Raw genomic sequence first — 24,524 nt, 5'->3', positions numbered from 1 at the left:
TGTGTCATGTTGAAAGCAGTAAAAATACTTAAGGTTAGAGCTTGAGAATTTTGTTACATTATAATAAAACCTGACCTGTACTATTTTCTTGCCCACATTCATGGGCCAAAGATTGTAAATGAGACTACCAGAGCCCAAAATATTTTTCTCCACCCTTTACCCCCAAATTCTGACAGAGATCACAACAAAACATTCTGAATCTTCAGGAAGATGGAGATGACCAGTTTTCAGTAATACTGAATTGGTATTCCTAAGTAGTATCAATTATAACATATAATTATTAGTTCAGAATGAAATTAGATATTAAAAGTTTTGAGTCTGGATGAAATAAAAACACATAGGTAACTGAGTAAACAGCAAAGGCATAAAATTTGAAAATGCTGATTTACCTTACTTATATTTTCAGAGAGGGTGTATAATGGTGAAAATTTTCACTACTGAGAACTATAACTATCCTTTCCCTCTCTCTTCATCAACTCACAATCTACATTATTTTATAGCATTTTTAGCAGTGGTTCTCAAACCTGGCTGTACACCAGAATCACCTAAGGAGTTTTTAAAAATTTCAGTGCCCAATGTAGTATGCATACCATTACTATTAAGTCAGAATCTACGTTTTAAAAAGTTGTCCCAATGATTGCAATGTACAGTCAAGGGTGAAACAATCTTCAGGTGAATTAAGTAATTCATTCTTTGCAACTAGGTGCAAAATATATTGAAAAGTAACCATAAACAACACATACACAAGATCAGTAATAACTTCTTCTCTGTGTAGAATATCTTGATATTCCAGAACTTTAAACATTTTAGTGCTTTAAAATTATCGATGCGAACTTCTCTTATTTTTAGAATCCTACAGTCAAAATAAAGATAATTAGGGACTTCCCTGGTGGCACAGTGTTAAGAATCTGCCTGCCAGTGCAGGGGACACGGGTCTGAGCCCTGGTCCGGGAAGATCCCACATGCTGCAGAGCAACTAAGCCCGTGTGCCACAACTACCGAGCCCGTGTACAACTACCAAGCCTGCACTCTAGAGCCCGCGAGCCACAACTACTGAGCCTGTGTGCCGCAACTACTGAAGCCGGCATGCCTAGAGCCTGTGCTCCGCAACAAGAGGAGCCACCAAAATGAGAAGCCCGCGCACCACAACGAAAGGTAGGCCCTGCTCGTCGCAACTAGAGAAAGCTCACGTGCAGAATGAAGACCCAATGCAGCCAAAAACAAATAAATAAATAAATTTAATAAAAAATAATCAACTGATTTAAAGACAGTTTAATTTCTAATTACATAAATAAAATATGAAAAACCTATTTCTAAATCTTAGGACAACATCATGTTAACTACAAGAGTTTCTTTTAAACTGTTTAAACATGAAGATAACCACGATAACAAAATGCTTTAAAATATTCACTTGTTGTTGAATACAGGTACTTTGATTAAGATATTTCTTCTCTAGAAATGCAAATCTATGGCCCAAAGAAGAAAGGTCTGCCATTTTAAACAAGTATCATACCTAGGATAACAGGAAATTAGAAACTTAACTTTCCTATCTATGTTTCTCTGTGGTGCTCTAAGGGCACCCATTGGAGACTGCTGATAGTTGCTGAATCTGGGATCCTGCCAGACAACTTCCTTTAAAATTCTCCAAACCACTGCCTACTATTTTTATTCAGTTAGAATCCAAACAGAATGTTTTGCTTTCACCAGGTCTCAACTTTTTTATTAAAACAAACAAAACCTCTCCTCCCTTGAATATTCATTCTATATATTATTTTCATCCAGGTGGGATAAAAAGGAATTTGGCACGTTTTAAAGTTTATTAAACTTTAAACAACAGAAATAAGAAACTATTTTCTTGAGACTATAATTAGGCAATAAATCTGGGAGAAATAAAAAAAAAAGAAAACCAAAAAAACCCCCCACGTTCTTTAGGAGAGTAATAAAATCAATTTTTTAAAAGGAAAGCTTCTAAGAAGTATACTTTTCTTTTTCACTTCTTATCTGAGACCTATCAAAAAGAGTTTAGTGGAGTCATTTAAAAACATGCTTAATTTAAATCTTTTGCCCACAAGGCTACCTCTGTTCCATCTACTGTAGTTACTGCTGTATTAATCCAAATTAATTATTTTAAACTAACTGTATGCACTAGATAATAGTACAGTTACAGACTAGTACAAATCTCATCCTCTCCATCAATTCTTCTTTGAAAATTCTAGTTCACTGTGATTCTCCTCTCATCTTTTAGTGCTACAGCATTCATTTATAACCTAGTCATATATTGTCTTAAAATACAACCCAAACTTTACAGTTACAGTATACACAGTGAACTATAGGCTACAAATTTCAAATCATCTCTTGAAATTAATCTCAAAATATACATGTAACATATAATACTGAGTAAATACTATCAATACTATCATTTTAAATGAAGATATGAAGCTATTAAAAATCAACATAAATGTTATTCATTTTTCTATCCACTGAAAGTAAACTATCCAAAAGCCTGTTTCAGAAATGTGTTGCTGACAAGACTCAAATATTTTTTGAGAGTCTTCATCAGAGACCAAGGTAACCTCCTTACCTAATTGGTATTCTCTGGAAGACAACAGATAAAATGATATAAAAGCTATGAGCTAGTCAAATGCGTGTTGCTTGTCTAGCATGAAAGAGACAGAGAATGAATGGGAATGAATGAGGATAGTTAATAATTTACAAACTGTTAACCAGCACAGCCCATGGGAGAGATTCACTTCCCACATAGTGTCTCAGATAGAAATTTCCTGGATACTAGCTATCAGAAGTGTTTTTTGATCCCCAAGAAAGTTATTATCCTGTTATTAAGAAACTCATTCTCAATGAGAAATCATTAGAAGCTTTTTTTTTTTCTTAATTTTATTTATTTTTGGCCGTGTTGGGTCTTCGTTGCTGCACGCGGGCTTTCTCTAGTTGAGGCGAGCAGGGGCTACTCTTCATTGTGGTGAGTGGGCTTCTCATTGCGGTGGCTTCTCTTGCTGCAGAGCACGGGCTCTCGGTGTGCGGGCTTCAGTAGTTGCAGCACGCAGGTTCAGTAGTTGTGGTGCATGGGCTTAGTTGCTCCGTGGCACGTGGGATCTTCCCGGACCAGGGATTGAACCCGTGTCCCCTGCATTGGCAGGCGGATTCTTAACCACTGAGCCACCATGGAAGTCCCAGAAGCCTTTGATTTTTAAAAACCAAAGTTCATTTTGAGTGAAGTGAATCCACCAAATTGAAGACTAATCTGTTTTAATCTAATTTTTGAAATCTACTAAAATGAAGACTAATCCCTGGATCTATGATGGCTTGATAAGGCCTCCAAGGTAAGAAAGCCTACGAGACCTTGTGTAAGCAGAAAACCAGTGTTTTACTTTGTAACAATAGCTCATAAATCACTGTTCTTGTGACACTGAGTTTTTCATTTGTATTTTCAGCTAGATAAGAAGCTAATGTGGGAAAAGCATTGCATCCACAATAGTGCCTAGCAGTTTTCAGTTTAATCTCATCATTGACTTAATTACTTCTTATTAAATATTAGCCAGGTGAATGAACAAGAGCCTTTAATCTTACCTTCACCTGTCATCTATAAGAAATCTTTGATATTAATGAGAACTTCTGACAACATCATTCTTACCCACCGGTTCTCTATTATGCATTCATTGAACCAATTACCAATCCTGAAATGTTATTTCAGGATAAGTGAACTACTGAAGATGGTTTACCTTTGAGCTTCTCCCACATGAGCACATACAACTCCAAAGAGCTTGACTGCAGAGCTAATAACTGATAGTGTTGGAGGTAAGGGCTTAGGCACCGAATCTCCCTCTACATCTTTCTCGTAAATAGAATAAGGGTCATATTCGAGACTTCCACAAGCAATACCATTACCAAGCAGGAGCTAAAAGAAAAAAAAATTACATATAAGGTTTTAAAACCACTGTTCAGGACTTCCCTGGAGGTCCAGTGGTTGGGACTCTATACTCCCACTGCAGGGGGCACGGGTTTGATCCCTGGTCAGGGAACTAGGATCCCACATGCCACAAGTCGTGCCCCAAAATAAAAATAAAACCACTGTTTACAGATTGAATCAACCCAAAGAGTTATTGAAAAATGACCATACCTGTTCTTCAATAAATCTATGGTCAGTATCTTGTAGCAAAGGACTTAATATTAGAAGATCATCCTGATGACAGAGGCGTGGAAGTAAAAATGTGGATGCTGCCACCTGTATATCAGGGGCAGTCAAGTCAGCAGCCAGCTCTCTGAGGACAGCACAAAGGTATCCTGTTGAATCAGAGAAAAAGGGCAATTAGCAATTTAGTAATAGCAGTTAACTGGTCCAAGAATGGGGTTAAAAAAGCCCAGGCTGAACTTTAATCTACATATCAGCTAACTTTAATCTATCACAGCCAAAGCTAATATATCTCCTCCTTGAGGATGTCCTACCGATGAATGGCTCAACCATGTGTTGCTGGTCACAAGAATAAGAACAGACATCTCAAAGTATGTGTGTATGTATACTTTGTGATACTGAATAAATACTACACCCATTTTATTTAAATGACATAAAGCATAAAAACAGAATGAAAAAAGAGGAATAGATACAAAGGCAGAAAAAGAAGGCATAATAGTATGACACCCTAACACCCCACCACCCCAGCGTATGACTGTCACTCATCCTAATCAGCTGGATTAACCTCATTCACCTATACTCCCAATCTACTGTCTCACCACTCCCCATATTATTTTGAAGCAATCCCTGGAAAGCATATCATTTCATCTATAAATATTTCATCGTGTATCACTAGACTTGAGGACATTTTAAACAATCTCATTATCACAATTTCGTGTTTTAAAAATCACTAAACAGGGACTTCCCTAGGGGTCCACAGTGCTTAAGACTCCGCACTCCCAATGCAGGGGGCCTGGGTTCGATCCCTGGTCAGGAAACTAGATCCCACATCCCACAACTAAGAGCCCACATGCTGCGACAAAGATCCCACATGCCGCAATGAAGACCCTGTGCAGCCAAATAAATACAATGAATTAAATAAATAAATAAAAATCACTAAACATCAAATACACATTCAGTGCTCAAATTGTCAATTGCTTCATTAATGCCTGTTTTTGTTTGCTTTTTATGTTTGAATCCAGACCTAAGTGAAGTATACATGTTGTAGCTACCTGATATATCTTAAGTCTCTTTCAATCTCAAGTTCTCCCCTCAACTTTTATTGCCCGTAATTTATTTGAAGAAATAAGATTATTTGTTCTATAGAAGTTTTTATAGATTATAGCCCCCAAGGTAATTTAATTTGTTCCTTTAATGTCTGCATTTTTTTGTAACTTGGAACCTGGATCTAGGGAGGATTCATCTTTTTTTTTTGGTTTGTTTGTAGTTTGGGTGCCAACCTAGTTCATAGGCAGCACTGAGATTTTCCTTGAGACATGAGACAACGTATGGCTGTCTCTTTTATATATACGGTTGGAAAAACTGGTCCAATTATCACACTGACCTAAGTTACCATTTCAAAGATATTTATCCTACTTTCTGATGGATTCGCAATAGAAAATTTTATCCACCTAGAGCATAAATGACTTTTGCTAGCTTGTAACTTAAGTACTTTAGGAAAGTGTAAAAATCATCTTGGAGAAACATTCACTTTTGGTTTTAAGCAACACCACCAGAACGAAATGAAGACTTGACTGAGTCTACTTATTAGAAGTGACAGGATGAGTTAGGAAGGGCTCACCTCCCATTATTTTCTGTATTATTAGTAGTGGTAAGAGTAGTAACAACAAATATTTATTGAGGATGTAATATGTGTCAATAAATGTCCTAAAAGCTTTACATATAGTTTTCATAACCACCTCAAGAGGTCCAGTTAGTACTGTTATTTTATTAGGTAAGGAAACAGGAACAGAGAGTCTGTTAATTGCCCAAGGTCACACAGCAGTTACATGGCAGAGTTTGACTGAAACACAGGCAGTCCAGGCTTCAGAACTTAAGCTTTTAACTATCATGCTCATTCATACATTCAAACTGTGTTTAATATAATATACAAAGATGTTATTATATATAACCCTCCCTTCAAGAAGATAGAAGAGTTTCCCTGGTGGCGCAGTGGTTAAGAATCCACCTGCCAATGCAGGGGACATGGGTTTGATCCCTGGCCCAGGAAGATCCCACATGCCACGGAGCAACTAAGCCCATGCACCACAACTACTGAGCCTGCACTCTAGAGCCCACGTGCCACAACTACTGAAGCCTGTGCTTAGTAGTTCAGGCGTAGAGCCTGTGCTCTGCAACAAGAGAAGCCACCAAAATGAGAAGCCTGAGCACCACAACAAAGAGTAGCCCCTGCTCGCCGCAACTAGAGAAAGCCCGCGCACAGCAACAAAGACCCAACGCAGCCAAAAATAAAAACAAACAAATAAATAAATTCATATATATAAAAAAAGAAGATATAAGATACTGGACACACACATGTTAACTATAAAATGAAGGTAGGAAGTACTAAGTTTCATAGAGGATGAAAAGAGAACTGCTGAGGTTAGAGAAAGGAGAGGTTACACAGGAATTGGGGACAGCAGACAGGGATAATAAAAACTTAATGAAGCAGACGAGAGTTGCTTAAAGGAATGTCTGTTAGTTTAATTACCAGTATACGATACTCAGAAAAATAATTTTGTTGGTAGTACAATACGCAAGGTATGTTTGGTACTACAGCTAAATGTGACAACAGTGGTAAATCTCCATTTCTCATTTAAAGTGACTGCTGGCCTAACTGTCCCTGAACAAAGTACTCAAAGATGATTCAATTTTAAAATGCAAATATGCCTTTGCTGTAGAAATACATCACTTTCTGATGCTAATGAGGAGCAATTTTCAGTGTAGAGAAAATTAAAATACTTGAAAGGAGGTCCATAACAAAACTAAGACAGGAAATAAAAATTAAGAACCCAATTTTCTTTTTTTTTTTTGAGGTACACGGGCCTCTCAGTGTTATGGCCTCTCCCGTTGTGGAGCAACAGGCTCTGGACGCGCAGGCTCAGCGGCCATGGCTCACGGGCCCAGCCACTCCACGGCATGTGGGATCTTCCTGGACCAGGGCACGAACTTGTGTCCCCTGCAACGGCAGGCGGACCCTCAACCACTGCGCCACCAGGGAAGCCCTAGATTTTCTTTTTTCAACAAGTTAGTTCATAGTAATTCCTGACTTCATTTCCCAGTGAACACTCTGGAACTGATTTTAAATCTATACACTAGTATATTAATTATTCCTTTAAGACTTCTGATTGCATTCCCAAACTCCAATTCTGAGAAAATAGTACAAGACTTTGTTTTTCTCTTTAAGTCCTTCAAGGGCAGACTTATATTATCATTTATCAGAAGATACACTGTGGATTTTAAGTTGATCTCCTAATATTCCTATATGTTTAATGAAGACTTCAAAAAATCAATTTTTTCATCTGTTGTTTGAGACAGACCTATCACTAAGCTTTGTCTATTTATTCTCTACTAGGTTACTTATAAATGGATTGGCAGCACAGCATGAAACAGATCTATGTTATCTTGATTCTGCTATTTACTGGATACATAAACTTGAGTTGGTTTTTGTAACCTCTTTGTGCCTTTATCTGTCAAGTGAGGAAAATGTAACTAGCTCACTGTATTATCTTAAGATAAATGGGGTAATATAAACAATTTCTAGTATACCACCTGGCATACAGAAATGACTCTTGATACAGTTTCTGAGAAAGGGCAATGTACAGTGTATCCACTTTTTTTCCAGAGAAGTAAATACAAAATTCTTATTTTATATCAAATATTTTGCTAGGTACATTTGTGAACCAGGAAGAGAGGTGGTAGGAATAATATCACTCACATAATGATAAAGGCCAAGACAGAAGTTATAAGTTAGTATCAATATTTTGAACTACTGTGGTCTATATTATATTGCATTTATTTGCAGAATAAAGATATAAAACAATAAAAGCAGTATTTTTACAAGAAATAGATTTAAAGAAACATTGACTTAATATGGTTGGTTGAAAATGATAAAAATTTTTTAAAAAATAGATGCTCCCATTAGAGACAACTTTCACCTTTCACCTCTTAAAACAAGCATCTTAAGTTATTCAGTAGTAGTAGCAATGTATTTTCTTAAAACTGTATTTTAAATTTACAAGAAAAGTTTTAGAACTAATTGTAAAATAGGGGCAAGTTTATTTTACCAAATGCAGTATTCTAGTATTCCAAAGCCATCCTGGGCCTAATAAAAGCAAATCCTACATTATAAACTTAATAAAATCAATTATACCTTGGTATACTGTTCAAAATTAAACTTTTATCTGGGCAGAGTTAAGAATGGAATAGTGGAAGGAAACGTATACAACAGATAACCACTCTAGAAGGAAACTAGGAGTGGCCAAATTTCTAATAGATTTGAATTATATATTCTGCAGAAAGCCCTGGAGTAGAATCAAGACCAATCTTTGTGACTCATTCTCTCCCACACAGTGAAACTAGGGACTTTTTCTCAGAAGAGAGAACACCGCAAGAAATGGAGAAGTAGTTTTTTTTTTTTAATGTATTTTATTTACTACAAAATCGTGAACACATGGGTTAAGACTGAACTCCCTAAACCTCCTAGAAACAAAGCACTAAATAACTGCCATATAATTCATTTGTTCAGGTATTACTTTCCAGGCACTGTGTTAGCCACAAACAGTAAAACACTTTGGTGTAAGGCACATACCTTCATAGGTCTCAGGAGGTAATAAAATCAACAATTCATAAAGCCTCTGTCTATAAACTACTGATGGTGTTTTCAAAGGACTTCCGTATGTTTTTAGTATTGAAGAAAGCCTTAAAGTAAAAGAAAAAACACATCTTAAGTGTGTACGTTATACAACAACGTATAAATATTCAACATGTTGACATATAAAGCAGCTATATATAATTAGTGAACATTAGCACTGCTTTTATTATTTTTTATAATGTGTGACTTTAAGTTAAATGAGGAATTATAAGCATCACACATGGAAACTATTTTGCTATCTTTTCTACACACTTCATAAAACTATATATTCAGCTACGATTTCTAAGGCTGTATCTTATCTAGAAGCTGCAACTCTTACTAAACTCCAAAATTTACAACACTGCATTTGTGAAAAATAAAATCTATTACATAGAAAAGGAACAGGCCAAAGAAACAAACAAATTGAAGACACAAATACCTAGAGAAAAATCCAAGTGTCTGTTAGAAACTTGATCTGGAATGTGATCACCAAATAAAAATGAATCATCAAAATACACAAAATCATAAAACAAATTCTCTTTTAATAAAGCACAAGCTAAGCCAATGTTTCCCTAAAAGTTCCAGTCATGAAATCTCTTAACACTTCCCATCTTCACTCTCTTCTTTCATGTTCATGTACTTTTTTTTAATCTTCTATTCATTCTCACTACTGGTATTAAGACATCATTTTACTGATATTCATTCAACTAACAAATATTTATTAAAGGATTACTACTCTTTGCCAAGGTACCATGTTATCAACTGGTGTACAGTTTTCATCCCCTGTAGCAATACACAAATTCAATGGAATTACTTTTATTGTGCCACTGGAATAAATCCACTATGCTGTCATGGAATGAGGTTTCCAGGTACTCTAAGAAATTCTGGCAATGTTTATTCATTTGTATTTTCTAGAAAAATACCGCTTGCTTTTACTCGTTTCTAGATGAAAAGAAAAGTTATCTTTGACTTGTCATTTTATTAAAAAAGAAAAACTTGGTTCCATTTTTTATCTTTCAGGTTAGTAAACAACATTTATAAAACCTGGGTAGAAGGTTTTTAGTTATGAAAGTTAAGAATAAATCCACTGTAATTTTGTACTTCTCTAAAACAAGATTGGAAGAATTACAGCTGACATATGAAAACTATTTAAATCATATTGACAAGACATTAAGAAATTACAAATTATATCCTTAAAAATCCTGCAACATTCATTTAGTTTAAATACAACAGAATTTAGTTCAGTGGGTTGTTTGCATGCGTGTGTTTTAAGAAAATAAGATGTATACAACAAAATTAGAACTCAGGAAAGCATTCCTAGGGGTTTCTGCTTCTATAAGTAGGGCAGATTAGAGTCTCTGAAGGGCCTTCCTCTATAAATACACTTAGATCCTGGATAAAAGATAATCAGCATTGCTAGACTTGAAGAAAGGGACTTTTCCAAGGCTTAACTCCCACCCCACCAAACAAACAAACATAAAATGCATGAAACAAAACATGAGCTAAAATCAGAGTGGGAACATCAATACCAATACCAACAAAAGAACTTCAATTGAGCTTGTGCCGCTGGCAAGGTAGTGTTGATAAATGGGATCTCCAGAAGGTAGTTTAAATGGTCCCAGGTCCTGGCAGAGGCAAAGGCCTATTGAATTAAACCCAGCTGAAGAGAAAATTAGTGAACTGGAAGAGACAGCAGAATAAATCACCCAGAAAACAGCAGAAAGAAAAGGAAAAAATATATATATTAGAAAAAGATTAAGAGACATGGAAGACAATACAAAAAGACTGAAAATGTGTTTAATCACAGTTCTGGAAGGAAAGTTTAACAAGAACGGAAAACAGGCAATATTTAAAGAGATAACAGCCACTCTTCCAGAACTCCAGAACTCATGAATCCAACAAAATATACAGCAAATTGGATAAAGAAATTCACAAACTGCCAGTTTAAAGCAGAAATTGTGAGATTCAATTTTTAAGAACTCCAATTATATGCAGCTTATGATACACCTAAAAACACAGTGACGTGGAAAAAGACATACCACACATATGATACTGTAAACATTAGACTTTAATCAAAAAGTATTACTAAGGACGAAGAGAGTTACTGTATAATGATAAAAGATTCAACTCATCGGGAAGATATAATTACTTTCTCAAAATATGAAAAAAGAAACATAAAACTTTGGAGAAAAACTGATAAGCCCAGTATCACAGTGGAGGAGTTTTAACACATCACTCAATTATTGATAGGTTAAACAAAGAAAAGGTTAGTGAAAATAGACGGAACAATGTGACTAAAAGAACATTTGTATAGAGCAAGTCTCAACAAATTTAAAAGGACAAGTAACATACAGATCATATTGACTAAGTACAATGCAATTACGTTAACAATCAGTAACAAAACTGCAAGCTAAAAACTGTTGCATACATTCAGAAACTTAAAAACATACTTCTGAACAACTTCAAAGAAATTATAATGAAATTTTAAAACACATAAAATGGAAAAAATAGAAATAATAATTTCAATACTTGTAGAATTCAGCAACTGGATCCTTACAGGGAAAACTATGGCCTTAGCTTATATTAAAAGAATTAAAAGAAATTCAGTGAGCTAAGCATTCAAATTAAGCTGTCAGAAGAAGAACAAGAATTTAAGAAAATGGGAATAATAACAAGCAATAATTAATGAAATAGAAAACAAGTTCAAGTTTCGTTCACAATGGCGGAGTAGAAGGACGAGCGCTCACTCCCTCTTGTGAGAGCACCGGAATCACATCTGGACCCAGGGGGAAGGAGCAGTGACCCCATAGGAGACTGAACCAGACCTACCTGCTAGCGTTGGAGGGTCCCCGCAGAGGCAGGGGGTGGCTGTGGCTCACTGAGGGGACAAGGACACTGGCAGCAGAAGTTCTGGGAAGTACTCCTTGGCATGAGGCCTCCCAGAGTCCGCCATAAGCCCTAGCAAAGAGCATGTAGCCTCCAGTGCTCGGTCACCTCAGGCCAAACAACCAACAGGGAGGGAACGCAGTCCCACCCATCAGCAGACAAGCGGATTAAAGTTTTACTAAGCTCTACCCACCACCAGTTCCTCCGGATCAGGAAGCTTGCACAAGCCTCTTAGACAGGCTCATCCACCAGAGGGCAGAGAGCAGAAGGAAGAAGAACTACAATACTGCAGCCTGTGGGATGAAAACCACATTCACAGAAAGACAGACAAAATGAAAAGGCAGAGGACTATGTACCAGATGAAGGAACAAGATAAAACCCCAGAAATACAAATAAATGACATGGAGATAGGCAACCTTCCAGAAAAAGAATTCAGAATAATGATAGTGAAGATGATCCAGGACCTCAGAAAAAGAACAGAGGCAAAGATCAAGAAGATGCAAGAAAGGTTTAACAAACACCGAGAAGAATTAAAGAACAAACACCTAGAAGAATTAAAGAACAAACAAGCAAAGATAAACAATACAATAAATGAAATGAAAAATACATGAGAAGAAATCAATAGCAGAATAACTGAAGCAGAAGAAAGGATAAGTGACCTGGAAGACAGAATGGTGGAATTCACTGCCATGGAACAGAATAAAGAAAAAAGAATGACAAGAAGTGAAGACAGGCTAAGAGACCTCTGGGACAAGATTAAAAACACCAACATTCACATTATAGGGGTCCCAGAAGAAGAAGACAGAGAGAAAGGACCCGAGAAAATATTTGAAGAGATTAAACTTCCCCAACATGGGAATGGAAATAGCCACCCAAGGCCAGGAAGCACAGAGAGTCCCATACAGGACAAACCCAAGGAGAAACATGCCGAAACACATAGTAATCAAATTGACAAAAATTAAAGATAAAGAAAAATTACTAAAAGCAACAAGGGAAAAATGACAAATAACATACAAGGGAACTCCCATAAGGTTAACAGCTGATTTCTCAGCAGAAACTCTACAAGCCAGAAGGGAGTGGCATGGTATATTAAAAGTGATGTAAGGGAAGGACCTAAAACCAAGATTACTCTACCCAGCAAGGATCTCATTCAGATTAAACAGAGAAATCAAAAGGTTTACAGACAAGCAAAAGCTAAGAGAATTCAGCACCACCAAACCAGCTCTACAACAAATGTGAAAGGAACTTCTCTAAGTGGGAAACACAAGAGAAGAAAAGGACCTACAAAAACAAACCCAAAACAATTAAGAAAATGGTAATAGGAACATACATATCAATAATTACCTTAAATATGAATGGATTAAATGCCCCAACCAAAAGACATAGGCTTGCTGAATGGATACAAAAACAAGAGCCATATATATGCTGTATACAAGAGACCCACTTCACACCTAGGGACACATACAGACTGAAAGTGAGAGGACTGAAAAAGATATTCCATGCAAATGGAAATCAAATGAAAGCTGGAGTAGCAATATTCATCTCAGATAAAATAGACTTAAAAATAATGTTACAAGAGACAAGGAAGGACACTACATAATGATCAAGCAATCAATTTAAGAAGAAGACATAACAATTATAAATATATATGCACCCAGGGGCTTCCCTGGTGGTGCGGTGGTTAAGAATCTTCCTGCCAATGCAGGGAACATGGGTTTGAGCCCTGGTCTGGGAAGATCGCACATGCCACAGAGCAACTAAGCCAGTGTGCCACAACTACTGAGCCTGCGCTCTAGAGCCCATGAGCCACAGCTACTGAAGCCCACATGCTTAGAGCCCATGCTCCACAACAAGAGAAGCCACTGTAATGAGAAGTCCGCACACCACAATGAAGAGTAGCCCCTGCTCGCCACAACTAAAGCCTGTGCGCAGGTATAAAGACCCAATGCAGCCAGAAATAAAAGAAATTAATTAAAAATAAGTAAATAAATAAATAAATATGCACCCAACACAGGAGCACATCACTACATAAGGCAAATGATAACAGCTATAAAACAGGAAATCAACAGTAACACAATAATAGAGGGGGATGTTAACACCTCACTTACACCAACAGACAGGTCATCCAGACATAAAATTAATAAGAAACACAACCTTTAAATGACACAACAGACCAGACAGACTTAACTAACATTTATAGGACATTCCATCTAAAAATAGAGCAGATTACACTTTCTTCTCAAGTGCACATGGAACATTCTTCAGGACAGATCAAATGCTGGGTCACAAATCAAGCCTCAGTAAATTTAAGAAAAGTGAAATCATATCAAGTATCCTTTCTAACCACAATGCTATGAGATTAGAAATAAATTACAGGGAAAAAAACCATAAAACACAAACACACAAAGGCTAAACAATATGTTACTAAATAACCAAGAGATCACTGATGAAATCAAAGAGGACATCAAAAAATACCTAGAGACAAAAGACAACGAAAACATGATGATCCAAAACTTATGTGATACAGCAAAAGCAGTTCTAAGAGGGAATTTTATAGCAGTACAATCCTACCTCAAGCAACAAGATAAATCTCAAATAACAATCTAACCTTACACCTAAAGGAACTAGAGAAAGAACAAACAAAACCCTAAGTTAGTAGAAGGGAAGAAATCATAAATATCAGAGCAGAAATAAATGAAACACAAAGAAAACAGTAGCAAAGATCAATAAACTTAAAAGTTGTTTTTTTGAGAAGATAAACAAAATTGATAAACCTTTAGCCAGACTCATCAAGAAAAAGAAGGAGAAGACTCAAATCAACAGAATTAGAAATGAAAGAGGAGAAGTTACAATGAACACTGCAGAAATACAAAGCATCCTAAGAGACTACTACAAGCAACTCTTTGCCAATAAAATGGACAACCTGGAAGAAATGGATAAATTCACAGAAAGGTATAACCTTCCAAGACCGAACCAGGAAGAAATAGAAAATATGAACAGACCAATCACAAGGAATGAAGTTGAAACTGTGATTAAAAATCATCCAACAAACAAAAGTCCAGGACCAGATGGCTTCACAGGTGAATTCTATCAAACATTTAGAGAAAATCTCATACCCATCATTCTCAAACTCTTCCAAAAAATTGTAGAGGAGGGAACACTCCTAAAGTCATTCTACGAGGCCACCATCACCCTGATACCAAAACCAGACAGAGATACTACAAAAAAAGAAAATTACAGACCAATATCACTGATGAATATAGATGCAAAAATCCTCAATAAAATACTAGCAAACAGAATCCAACAACACATTAAAAGGATTATACACCATGACCAAGTGGGATTGATCCTGGGATGCAAGGATTCTTCAATATATGCAAATCAATCAATGTGATACACCATATTAACAAACTGAAGAATAAATACCATACGATCATCTCAATAGATGCAGAAAAAGCTTTTGACAAAATTCAACAGCCATTTATGGTAAAAAAAACTCTCCAGAAAGTGGGCAGAGGGAACCTACCTCAACACAATAATGGCCTTATATGACAAACCCAAAGCGAACATTGTTCTCAGTGGTGAAAAAATGAAAGCATTTCCTCTAAGATCACGAACAAGACAAAGATGTTCACTCTCACCACTATTATTGAACATAGCCTTGGAAGTTTTAGCCATGGCAATCAGAGAAGAAAAAGAAATAAAAGGAATCCAAATTGGAAAAGAAGAAGTAAAACTGTCAGTGTTTGCAGATGACATGATACTATACATAGAAAATCCTAAAAATGCCACCAAAACTACTAGAGCTAGTCAATTAATTTGGTAACGTAACAGGATGCAAAACTGATGCACAGAAATCTCTTGCATTCCTATACACTAATAACAGAAAATCAGAAACAGAAATCAAGGAAACACTCCCATTCACAACTGCAACAAAAAGAATAAAATACCTAGGAATAAACCTACCTAAACAGGCAGAAGACCTGTATGCGGAAAACTGTAAGACACTGATGAAAGAAATTGAAGATGATACAAACAGATGGAGAGATATACCATGTTTGTGGACTGGAAGAATCAATACTGCGAAAACGACTATACTACCCAAAGCAATCTACAGATTCAATGCAATCTTTATATTACCAATGGCATTTTTTACAGAACTAGAACATAAAATCTGTATGGAGACACAAAAGATCCCAAATAGCCAAAGCAAATTTGAGGGAAAAAAACAGAGCTGGAGGAATCAGACTCACTGACTTCAGACTATACTACAAAGCTACAGAAATCAAGACAATGTGGTGTTGGCACAAAAACAGAATTATAGATAATTGGAACAGGATAGAAAGCCCAGAGGTAAACCCACGCACCTATGGTCAACTAATCTATGACAAAGGAGGCAAGGATATATAATGGAGAAAAGACCGTCTCTTCAATAAGTGGTGCTGGGAAAACTGGACAGCTACATGTAAAAGAATGAAATTAGAACACTCCCTAACACCACACACAAAAATAGACTCAAAATGGATTGAAGACCTAAATGTGAGATCGGACACTATAAAACTCTTAGAGGAAAACATAGGAAGAATACTCTTTGACATAAATCACAGCAAGATCTTTTTTGACCCACCGTCTAGAATACTGGAAATAAAAACAAAAATAAACAAATGGGACCTAATTAAATTTAAAAGCTTTTGTACAGCAAAGGAAACTATAAACAAGAGGAAAAGACAACCCTTAGAATGGGAGAAAATATTTGCAAACGAAACAATGGGCAAAGGATTAACCTCCAAAATATATAAAAGCTCATGCAGCTCAATATGAAAAAAACAAACAACCCAATCAAAAAATGGGTAGAAAACCGAAATGGACATTTCTCCAAAGAAGACATACAGAATGGCCAAGAGGCACATCACTAATTATTAGAGAAATGCAAATCAAAACTACAATGAGTTATCACCTCACACCAGTCAGAATGGCCATCATCAAAAAACCTACAAACAATAAATGCTGGAGACGGTGTGGAGAAAAGGGAACCCTCTTGTTGGTGGGAGAGTAAACTGATACAGCCACTATGGAGAACAGTATGGAGGTTCCTTAAAAAACTAAAAATAGAATTACCATATGACCCAGAAATCCTACTACTGGGCATATACCCAGAGAAAACCATAATTCAAAAAGACACATGCAGCCCAGTGTTCATTGCAGCACTATTTACAATAGCCAGGTCATGGAGCAACCTAAATGCCCATTGACAGATGAATGGATAAAGAAGATGTGGTATACATCTTCTACATACATACAATGGAATATCAGCCATAAAAAGGAACGAAATTGGGTCATTTATAGAGACGTGGATGGACCTAGAGACTGTCATGCAGAGTGAAGCAAGTCAGAAAGAGAAAAACAAATATCGTATATTAACGCATGTATGCAGAATCTAGAAAAATGGTACTGATGAACCGGTTTGCAAGGCAGAAATAGAGACACAGATGTAGAGAACAAATATATCAGCAAAAGGGTGGAAAGCCGGGGGTGGGGGGTGTTGGTGGGATGAATTGGGAGATTGGGATTGACATATATACAGTAATATATATAAAATGGATGACTAATAAAACCTGCTGTATAAAAAAATAAAATTAAATTAAAAAAAAACAAGTTCAACGTAAGCAAAGTTATTCTTTGTACAGGTTAATAAAACAGTTAAACCTCTCATGAGATGGATCAGGAAAAACAAAAGAGAAGGCATACTGAAAACTAATCAGGAATGGATGAAGGGACATTATAGATATAGCAGAGATTAAGATGATAAGAGAACATTAAGAAAAATTTCATGCCAAAAAATGTGAAGATGAAGATGCAATGGCAAAATTCCTGGAAAAAATCTAACAGACAAGCAAAACAAACCTGCAAACCAGACCTCAAATAGTTAAAGCAATTAAGGAAATGAAATATGTAGTTAAAAAAAATTTTCCCACAAAGAAAACAGCCGGTCCAGACTGTTTTACAGACAGGTAGTTTCATGTGACACATTATTCCAATCTCCTAAAAGCTCCTCCACAGAACTTGATGAAACATTCACCTACCTCACTCCATGAGGCTAGTATAACTGATGAAAATCTGAGGAGGGCATCCAAGAAAGAAAATTATAGGGCAGCCTCACTGATGAATGTATGTGGAGAAATCCAAACATAAGCAAACCAAATCCATAAGTTTACAAAAAAAGATAATTAGTTCCAAGCTCAGTTTATCCCAAGAATGCAACCAAGTAAAAAATTAGTCAATAAAATTTTTTACATTAAAGTTTCAGATTAAACCACTTTATAAAACATCAAAACTCATTCACGATAAAAAACCAAACCAAACAAACAAAAAACCAAACCAAAACAAAATGTGGATAACTATGAAGAGGATACTTTCTTAATCTGATAAAGAGCATCTACTAAAAAGCCGGTATCGAGCGTCATTCTTATTCGTGAAACATGAGAAACATTCCCTTTAACAAGCCACTTCTCTTCAGTTTTAAGTGGTAGTCATCTAGTTAGCACGTTAAGAGAAGAGAGAGAATACAAATGAATATATGAGTAAATATCATAAAGGGAGAAATCCTAAAGAATCTACAAACAAATGCTTGATATAGGAAAATTTAGCAAGGTGGCTGGATATAAGATCAATTACATTTTTTAATACAATAGCAATAAAGACATTATACACACACATACACACACTCCCACATACTTATTTAATAACTGCAAAGAAAAATATGAAGTATTCTAGCTAGGAATAGATTTTTTAAAGACATTAAGACTTTTACATAGAAAAAATTTTATACTTTGTAAACAACCTCAACAACATGTTTATGGGTATTACAGAAATACCAATTATCTTCAAGTTTACCTATAGATTCAATTTAACGCTAATTAAAACTTCAACGAGACAATCAATTGCCAAAAAGGGCCAAATTATGCCTAAAGGTGAATAAGGCCAAAAACTTTATTCTGACACTAAAATTTATTATAAAGACAATGTGGTATGGGCACAGAAATGGGCGAACACACAAATGGAATACAACAGAGAGCACAGAAACAGACCATGTCTATATGGCAATATAATACACAACAAAGGTGAATGGCAGTCACCAGAGAGAGGAAGCTTGGATTTCTTTAGTAAAGTATGGGATAATCTGTTATCCATATTAAAAAAGAAAATGAAATTGGAACCCTACCTCACTACAAACATAAAAATAAATTCCAGATAGATTAATGACTTAAATGTGAAGGACAAAAACCTTAAACATTTTAGAGAGAAATAAAAGAAAGTATCTTTATAACCCTGAAGAAAGATTTTTTAAATCAAAAGACAGAAAGTACTAAGCAAGAAGTAAAAGATTGATAAATTTGACATTTAAATTAAGAATGTCTGTGGGGCCTGGGTTCAGTCCCTGGTTGGAAAACTAAGATCCTGTAAGCCGTATGGCACAGCCAAAAAAAAAATAGGTAAAGATATGCATGAATTGGGATTTCACAGAAGGGGAAATAGTGAGGAACAACAGACATATAGAATGGCACTTAAAGCATCAGGAACCAGATATATAAGGTAAGATCATAACAAGATACCAATTTACACCTACTGCATTAACCAGAGTTAATGTCTGAGTAAGTGTTGGTGAAGAAGTGGACTGAAGGGTACTCCCATATACTATTGATATATATATGCAAAAACTTTGGAAAATAGTTTGGATATTTCATTGACAGGAGGGTAAACTGCTGTACATGCACACAATTAAATATTATACAGCAACCAAAAAGAATGAACAAGCTGACACATAGAGGAAGTTTAGAAATATCATGTTGAGTAAAACAAGCAAGTCTCAGAAACACTATGATACCATTTGCCTGATCAAAACCAAACAAAACTAAACAAGGTACTGTTTAGGGAAACATGTATATGTGATACACTTTTTAAAAATGCAAGAGAATGACAACTTTAAAATTCAGGATAGTGATTACCTCTAAACTAAGGCAGAAAGAACGGTAGTAGAGAGGAGCACACATATAACTTCAATAGTATCAGTGTTCTTGTCCAGGGATAGCTAAATCCGGCCCATTGCCTGTTTTTGTAAATAAAGTTTTACTGGAACACATTCATTCATTTACAGATTAGCTATGATTGCTTTTAAGCTACAGCAGAATTGAGTAGGTACAAAAGAGACTGTCCGGGCCAAAAAGCCTAAAATATTTACCCTCTGGCCCTTTACAGCAAACCTTCATTAACCTCTGTGCTAGTTGTGCTGAATACACAGGTTTTCACTTTATTATGACACTTCATAAGCCATAATCTTAACTGTATTTTTCTGTATACATAAAATGTCATATCATTAAATACTTGTTGGAAAGACTTTCTCTAAACTGTACATTTTATTAACTGGGAAATTATAAGTGACCAGGACATAAATTGGATTTTTTTAAAAATGTAAGTCAAATGTATGAAAATATAAACAACAAAAACCTGAAACTGTTAACAAGTATCTGGTTCTTAAGAACACAGAATAGCACTAACAAACCAATCAAACGCATACCTGAAAAGGTTAACAGGCTTAATATTTAATTTCTTGGTTAAATCTGACTGTATGGAAGATACATTATCCACCAAATAACTTTCCTTCCCTTTTAATATGTACTTTTCTTTCAAGATCCTAGCCTAAAAAAAAAAAAAAAAAAAATCACATAACTAAATGTTTGCCTTCCTCTGCAAATGGAAAATCATTCACCAATCACAGAAACCTGGCATTATTAAGGTACTTAATAAGATACTACATAACTAGAGGGTAACTGATTTCTATTAAAAATTTTTATCAAGTCTAAATAGCGGATCCTTACAGAGTTAGCAAATCCACAGCGCAAGGAAGTGGTGGAAGAAGATGCTGAATTACTTCCTCAGTAAGGAGATCACCACAGTGGGAAACAAAGCTCTTGATAGCTGAAAAATACAACAGACTTTTACTTAGCACAGTGTAATGAACCATGAAGAAAGCATTCAATTATGGTAAGGCATTTGTATTTTTGTTAGAGGAATAAAGAAATGTGCTAAAATCGAAAAAATTCTTGAAACTCTAGTAAAATAAAAGGAAACTAGTGTCTTCTACCTCCAAACTAAAAAAACCAAACCAAAACAACAACCAAAAACAACCCAAACTTCCTAGAATTACTAAAAGAGACCAACAACCAAATTAACAAAATGTTGCTTTCCTGGGATTTTACTCAGCCCTTGAGCTCAGAAGTAGCAGCTTAGACCCTCAAGTTTGCCAGTTCTACACTAGTTCTAAAGAACCAAGGCTGACTTTTAAGTCAGCATGTTAGGTTTTATAGATGTTACCTGAAACACACAAGTTTTTATTAGGTTTTATAGATGTTACCTGAAACACACAAGTTTTTATAAGGAGTTATTTCATATGTAGAATAAAGTGAATATTTAAAAGTTCAGTTTCAAGGAAACACTGATTTTGGTTTTGTTTGTTTATTCATGGCATTTTTACTCCTAAAAATGATGGTTTTTAAGAAAACGTGCTTCAAAAAAAAAAATCAGTGCTTCCATGTCTTTTCAGGGAACCCACAGCTCCTTAAGCTCAGATTTTCATGGTGGATGCTATTTTTTAATGGTCTATGTGTTGTAAAAGGGTATAACTTTCACATATAAAAAACTAAATGGAAACCATACTTAGTCAATGCTAATTAAATTCAACCCTAGAGGAATGAATGCCTACGTAACACATAACAATCTTAACATTTCTCAACTGATCGCATTATAATAAAACATGCATCCTAAGGATAAGGACATGTAAATTTGGTTTATTACATCATACTTCTGTTATAGTCACCAACTAATCAATTATGTTCAATAAAAAAAATCCCCAGAAGCAGATTTTTCCCCCCAACTTAAATAAAACATACAAGTATATGTAAAGTTAAAGGATGGAAAAAGCCAGAGGAAAAGGAGAGAAAAGACTAAACTCAACCTACCACAGAGAGCACCAGCTCGTCCTTCCAAGGTTACCTGCCATGTAAATGAATCTCCTCGGCTCTTTTCTGTTCCTAGATCTTTCGGAGACACTGGAAAGACACACTTCCACAACAGCAGAACTCGAGCAAGGTGATGATTGACAAACGCAGGACCTGTAATTTATTCAACTTGTCACTTGTAAAGGAACCCAAAGAGGTTATTCTTTAAAACCCTTCCCTCTTAAAGTAAACATATTTTAATCTACTACTGCTGGATTACTTTTGTCCCTCTAGTTCCAATGAATGTACTACTGATCAATGACTATCTGAAGGTACTAGAGTACAGAGAGGAAAAACAAGGAACTAACAGTAAAGTCTGGGCTCTGGTGTCCTCTCTCCTACTACTGCTGTGACCTCTTTGAGCCTCAATTTCTTTTAACCGTAAAATGAAGCCAGAACTACCTGCACTGCTTATCTCCAAAGGTTTGTCCAGATCCAAACAACAGAGTGTACTTTAAAGTAGCCTGAAAAACTAATGTGCTACGTAAACGCCAGGTACTACTGTTCGTAAGAAATAACATTGTATCCTGAAAGTAATTCTAACTTTTGATAGCAACTTTGTTCCAGGCCAAAAACCAGATGTGATACGTCTAAATGGAACTTTTTTTTTTTAATATTTCAAAGCAACATTTAAGAACTGAATACACAAACCCAGTAATGAAAGGCAATGTACTGTACAATGACAGCTTTTTATAGTTGTCCTTTGGTACCTGTGGGGGATAGGTTCTAGGACCAGCCCCACCCCCGCCGCCAGATACCAAAATCTAAGGATACTTAAGTCCCTTATATAAAGTGGCATAGTACAATCTGTCCTCTATATCCGTGGATTTGGAACCCACGGATACAGAGGGCTAACTGTAAGTATTTGATAGCATGCAGCATTATCAGTTAAGAAAACAGAACTACGACATATAAAAACCCAAACGCACAGCTTCTGTCCCCACGTAATATTGTTTAAAATTCTGGGGTTACCTTAAAATTCTCCTGTGAGTACTCCCTACTTCTTATTTCCATGTTCTGCTGACTGCATGCTTTTCTTCGGCAGTATGGCAGCACAGCATAGAACTGTACTGGGCTCTGAGGGAGACCACCTAGGTTAACATCCTGGCTCCATCCACTTACTAGCTATTTCAACTTGGATAAGTCACTTAATCTTTTTGTGCCTCAATTTCCTACCTATAAGTGGGGATAACAACAGTATGTACCTCATGTGACAGTTTCTGAGGCTTATATGAGTTTATATAGAACAGTGCTCCACCCATGATAAGCATTTATATATCTGACATTATGTAGTTACCATTCAAAACTTGTCTTATTTGCATATGAAGAGGTGAGAGCATAATGGCAAAATGAAAGGGCAACAGCAAGCCAATCATTATTTTTTTTAAGTATGCAATTTAGTACATTAACAAAATAATTTCTTCATTTTTCTCCTGACTTGCTTTTTAGGAAGAGGCCCTAGGCTAATCCCTACAGCAAAATAAACCTAATTCACTCCTTGCTCACTACTTTCTTTGATGAAGTAGTACTAAAAACATCCCATAGAATTGGGATAAAATAAGGAAATTGGAGTAAGGCAATTAAGCGTAAGTGACTGTAAGAGGTTTCACATGCACACACAGGCATACTCATATAATGGGCTGTGGAAATAGAGAAAATTCTGAATGCAAAATTTAGTCAGATACCAAAAAACAAAGTAAGGATGAAGTCACTGGGAATACCCACAGTTGACAAAAGTTCCATATATATTTGCCACTGTACCCTTAAGATACCTCTCTAACTCAGGAGTGAACAGTGTAGCATCACGTCCCAGAGAGGTAACAAGATAATTTATTTCAGAAACATATGTAAACTAAGTTACTAAAAATGTTTGTAGTAATTACAAAGTTAAAAAAATAAACAAGAGTAAGTTCATTCACACCAAGAATAATGTTGGATCTAACAAAAACCAAACACACATTGTAGATACCTGCAAGTGAATCAAAGGTGTTGTATGTGGCATCAGATAAATTGGGAAGTATAGCAAAAAGGGGTTAAAAATGTTGGAGTTCACATTTGAGGAACGGACTTAAATGTGGTCTATGAGTTTACATTAGTTCAGAACAGTGAATTTTTAAAAAATAATAATGAAAATTGTAAATGGTGAAGGAAATGCTGAAAATGCAAAACAGGTGTTAAAACTGCCAGGCAAAAATTAATAAAGCACTCAGACCGTCATCTAAATCCATTTCCCACTAAATATAATCAGAGCTCCTTGGAGAACTGACTGGTTGCAAGCTGAGGCAGAAATTTTTTTTTTTTTAAATACATATACATAACTTTAATCACAGTTAAATATATACAACTATGCCAATCTCCTAGGTGCCTTCTGACCAGGGTCCTCTCTGATCCCCTCCCCCTAACATCCCACTCCTTGGAAGTAAGTCATTTCTAGAATTTTGTATCTAACTGCCCCTCATTCTAAGGCAGAAATTATGATGTAAAAGCTGGGACATCTTGTCATGCCAAAAATAAAGATGTTATCAAAGAACACTAGTTTCATATGAACCAACTACTAGGGGCTCCCAATGACTAAAGATGAAACAATTTGAAGATCAAAGAATAATGACTGCAATGTTGTTGGTGGGAATGTAAATTGATACAGCCACTATGGAGAACAGTATGGAGGGTCCTCAAAAAACTAAACATAGAACTACCATACGACCCAGCAATCCCACTATTGGGCATATACCCTGAGAAAACCATAATTCAAAAAGACACATGC

General features: G+C 35.9%; 1 protein-coding gene across 3 annotated transcripts in view; it reads right to left on the bottom strand.

The window, feature by feature from the left end:
• The window catches only part of HEATR5A (HEAT repeat containing 5A), a 112,588-nt gene that overhangs the window by 45,854 nt on the left and 42,210 nt on the right, over positions 1-24,524 (bottom strand). For all 3 annotated transcript variants that reach the window (XM_024732647.1, XM_024732648.1, XM_024732649.1), the window contains exons 12-16: positions 21,722-21,874; positions 20,582-20,681; positions 8,778-8,887; positions 4,136-4,299; positions 3,738-3,913 (exon numbers count right to left, since the gene is read on the bottom strand). In XM_024732647.1, coding sequence (XP_024588415.1) covers positions 3,738-3,913; positions 4,136-4,299; positions 8,778-8,887; positions 20,582-20,681; positions 21,722-21,874 — 703 coding nt within the window. The remainder of the gene's footprint in view (positions 1-3,737; positions 3,914-4,135; positions 4,300-8,777; positions 8,888-20,581; positions 20,682-21,721; positions 21,875-24,524) is intronic.

Source organism: Neophocaena asiaeorientalis, unplaced genomic scaffold (genome assembly GCF_003031525.2).
Source record: "Neophocaena asiaeorientalis asiaeorientalis breed wild unplaced genomic scaffold, Neophocaena_asiaeorientalis_V1.1 scaffold216, whole genome shotgun sequence".
Taxonomy (NCBI): domain Eukaryota; kingdom Metazoa; phylum Chordata; class Mammalia; order Artiodactyla; family Phocoenidae; genus Neophocaena; species Neophocaena asiaeorientalis.
This window is presented reverse-complemented; position numbering and strand designations above follow the sequence as displayed.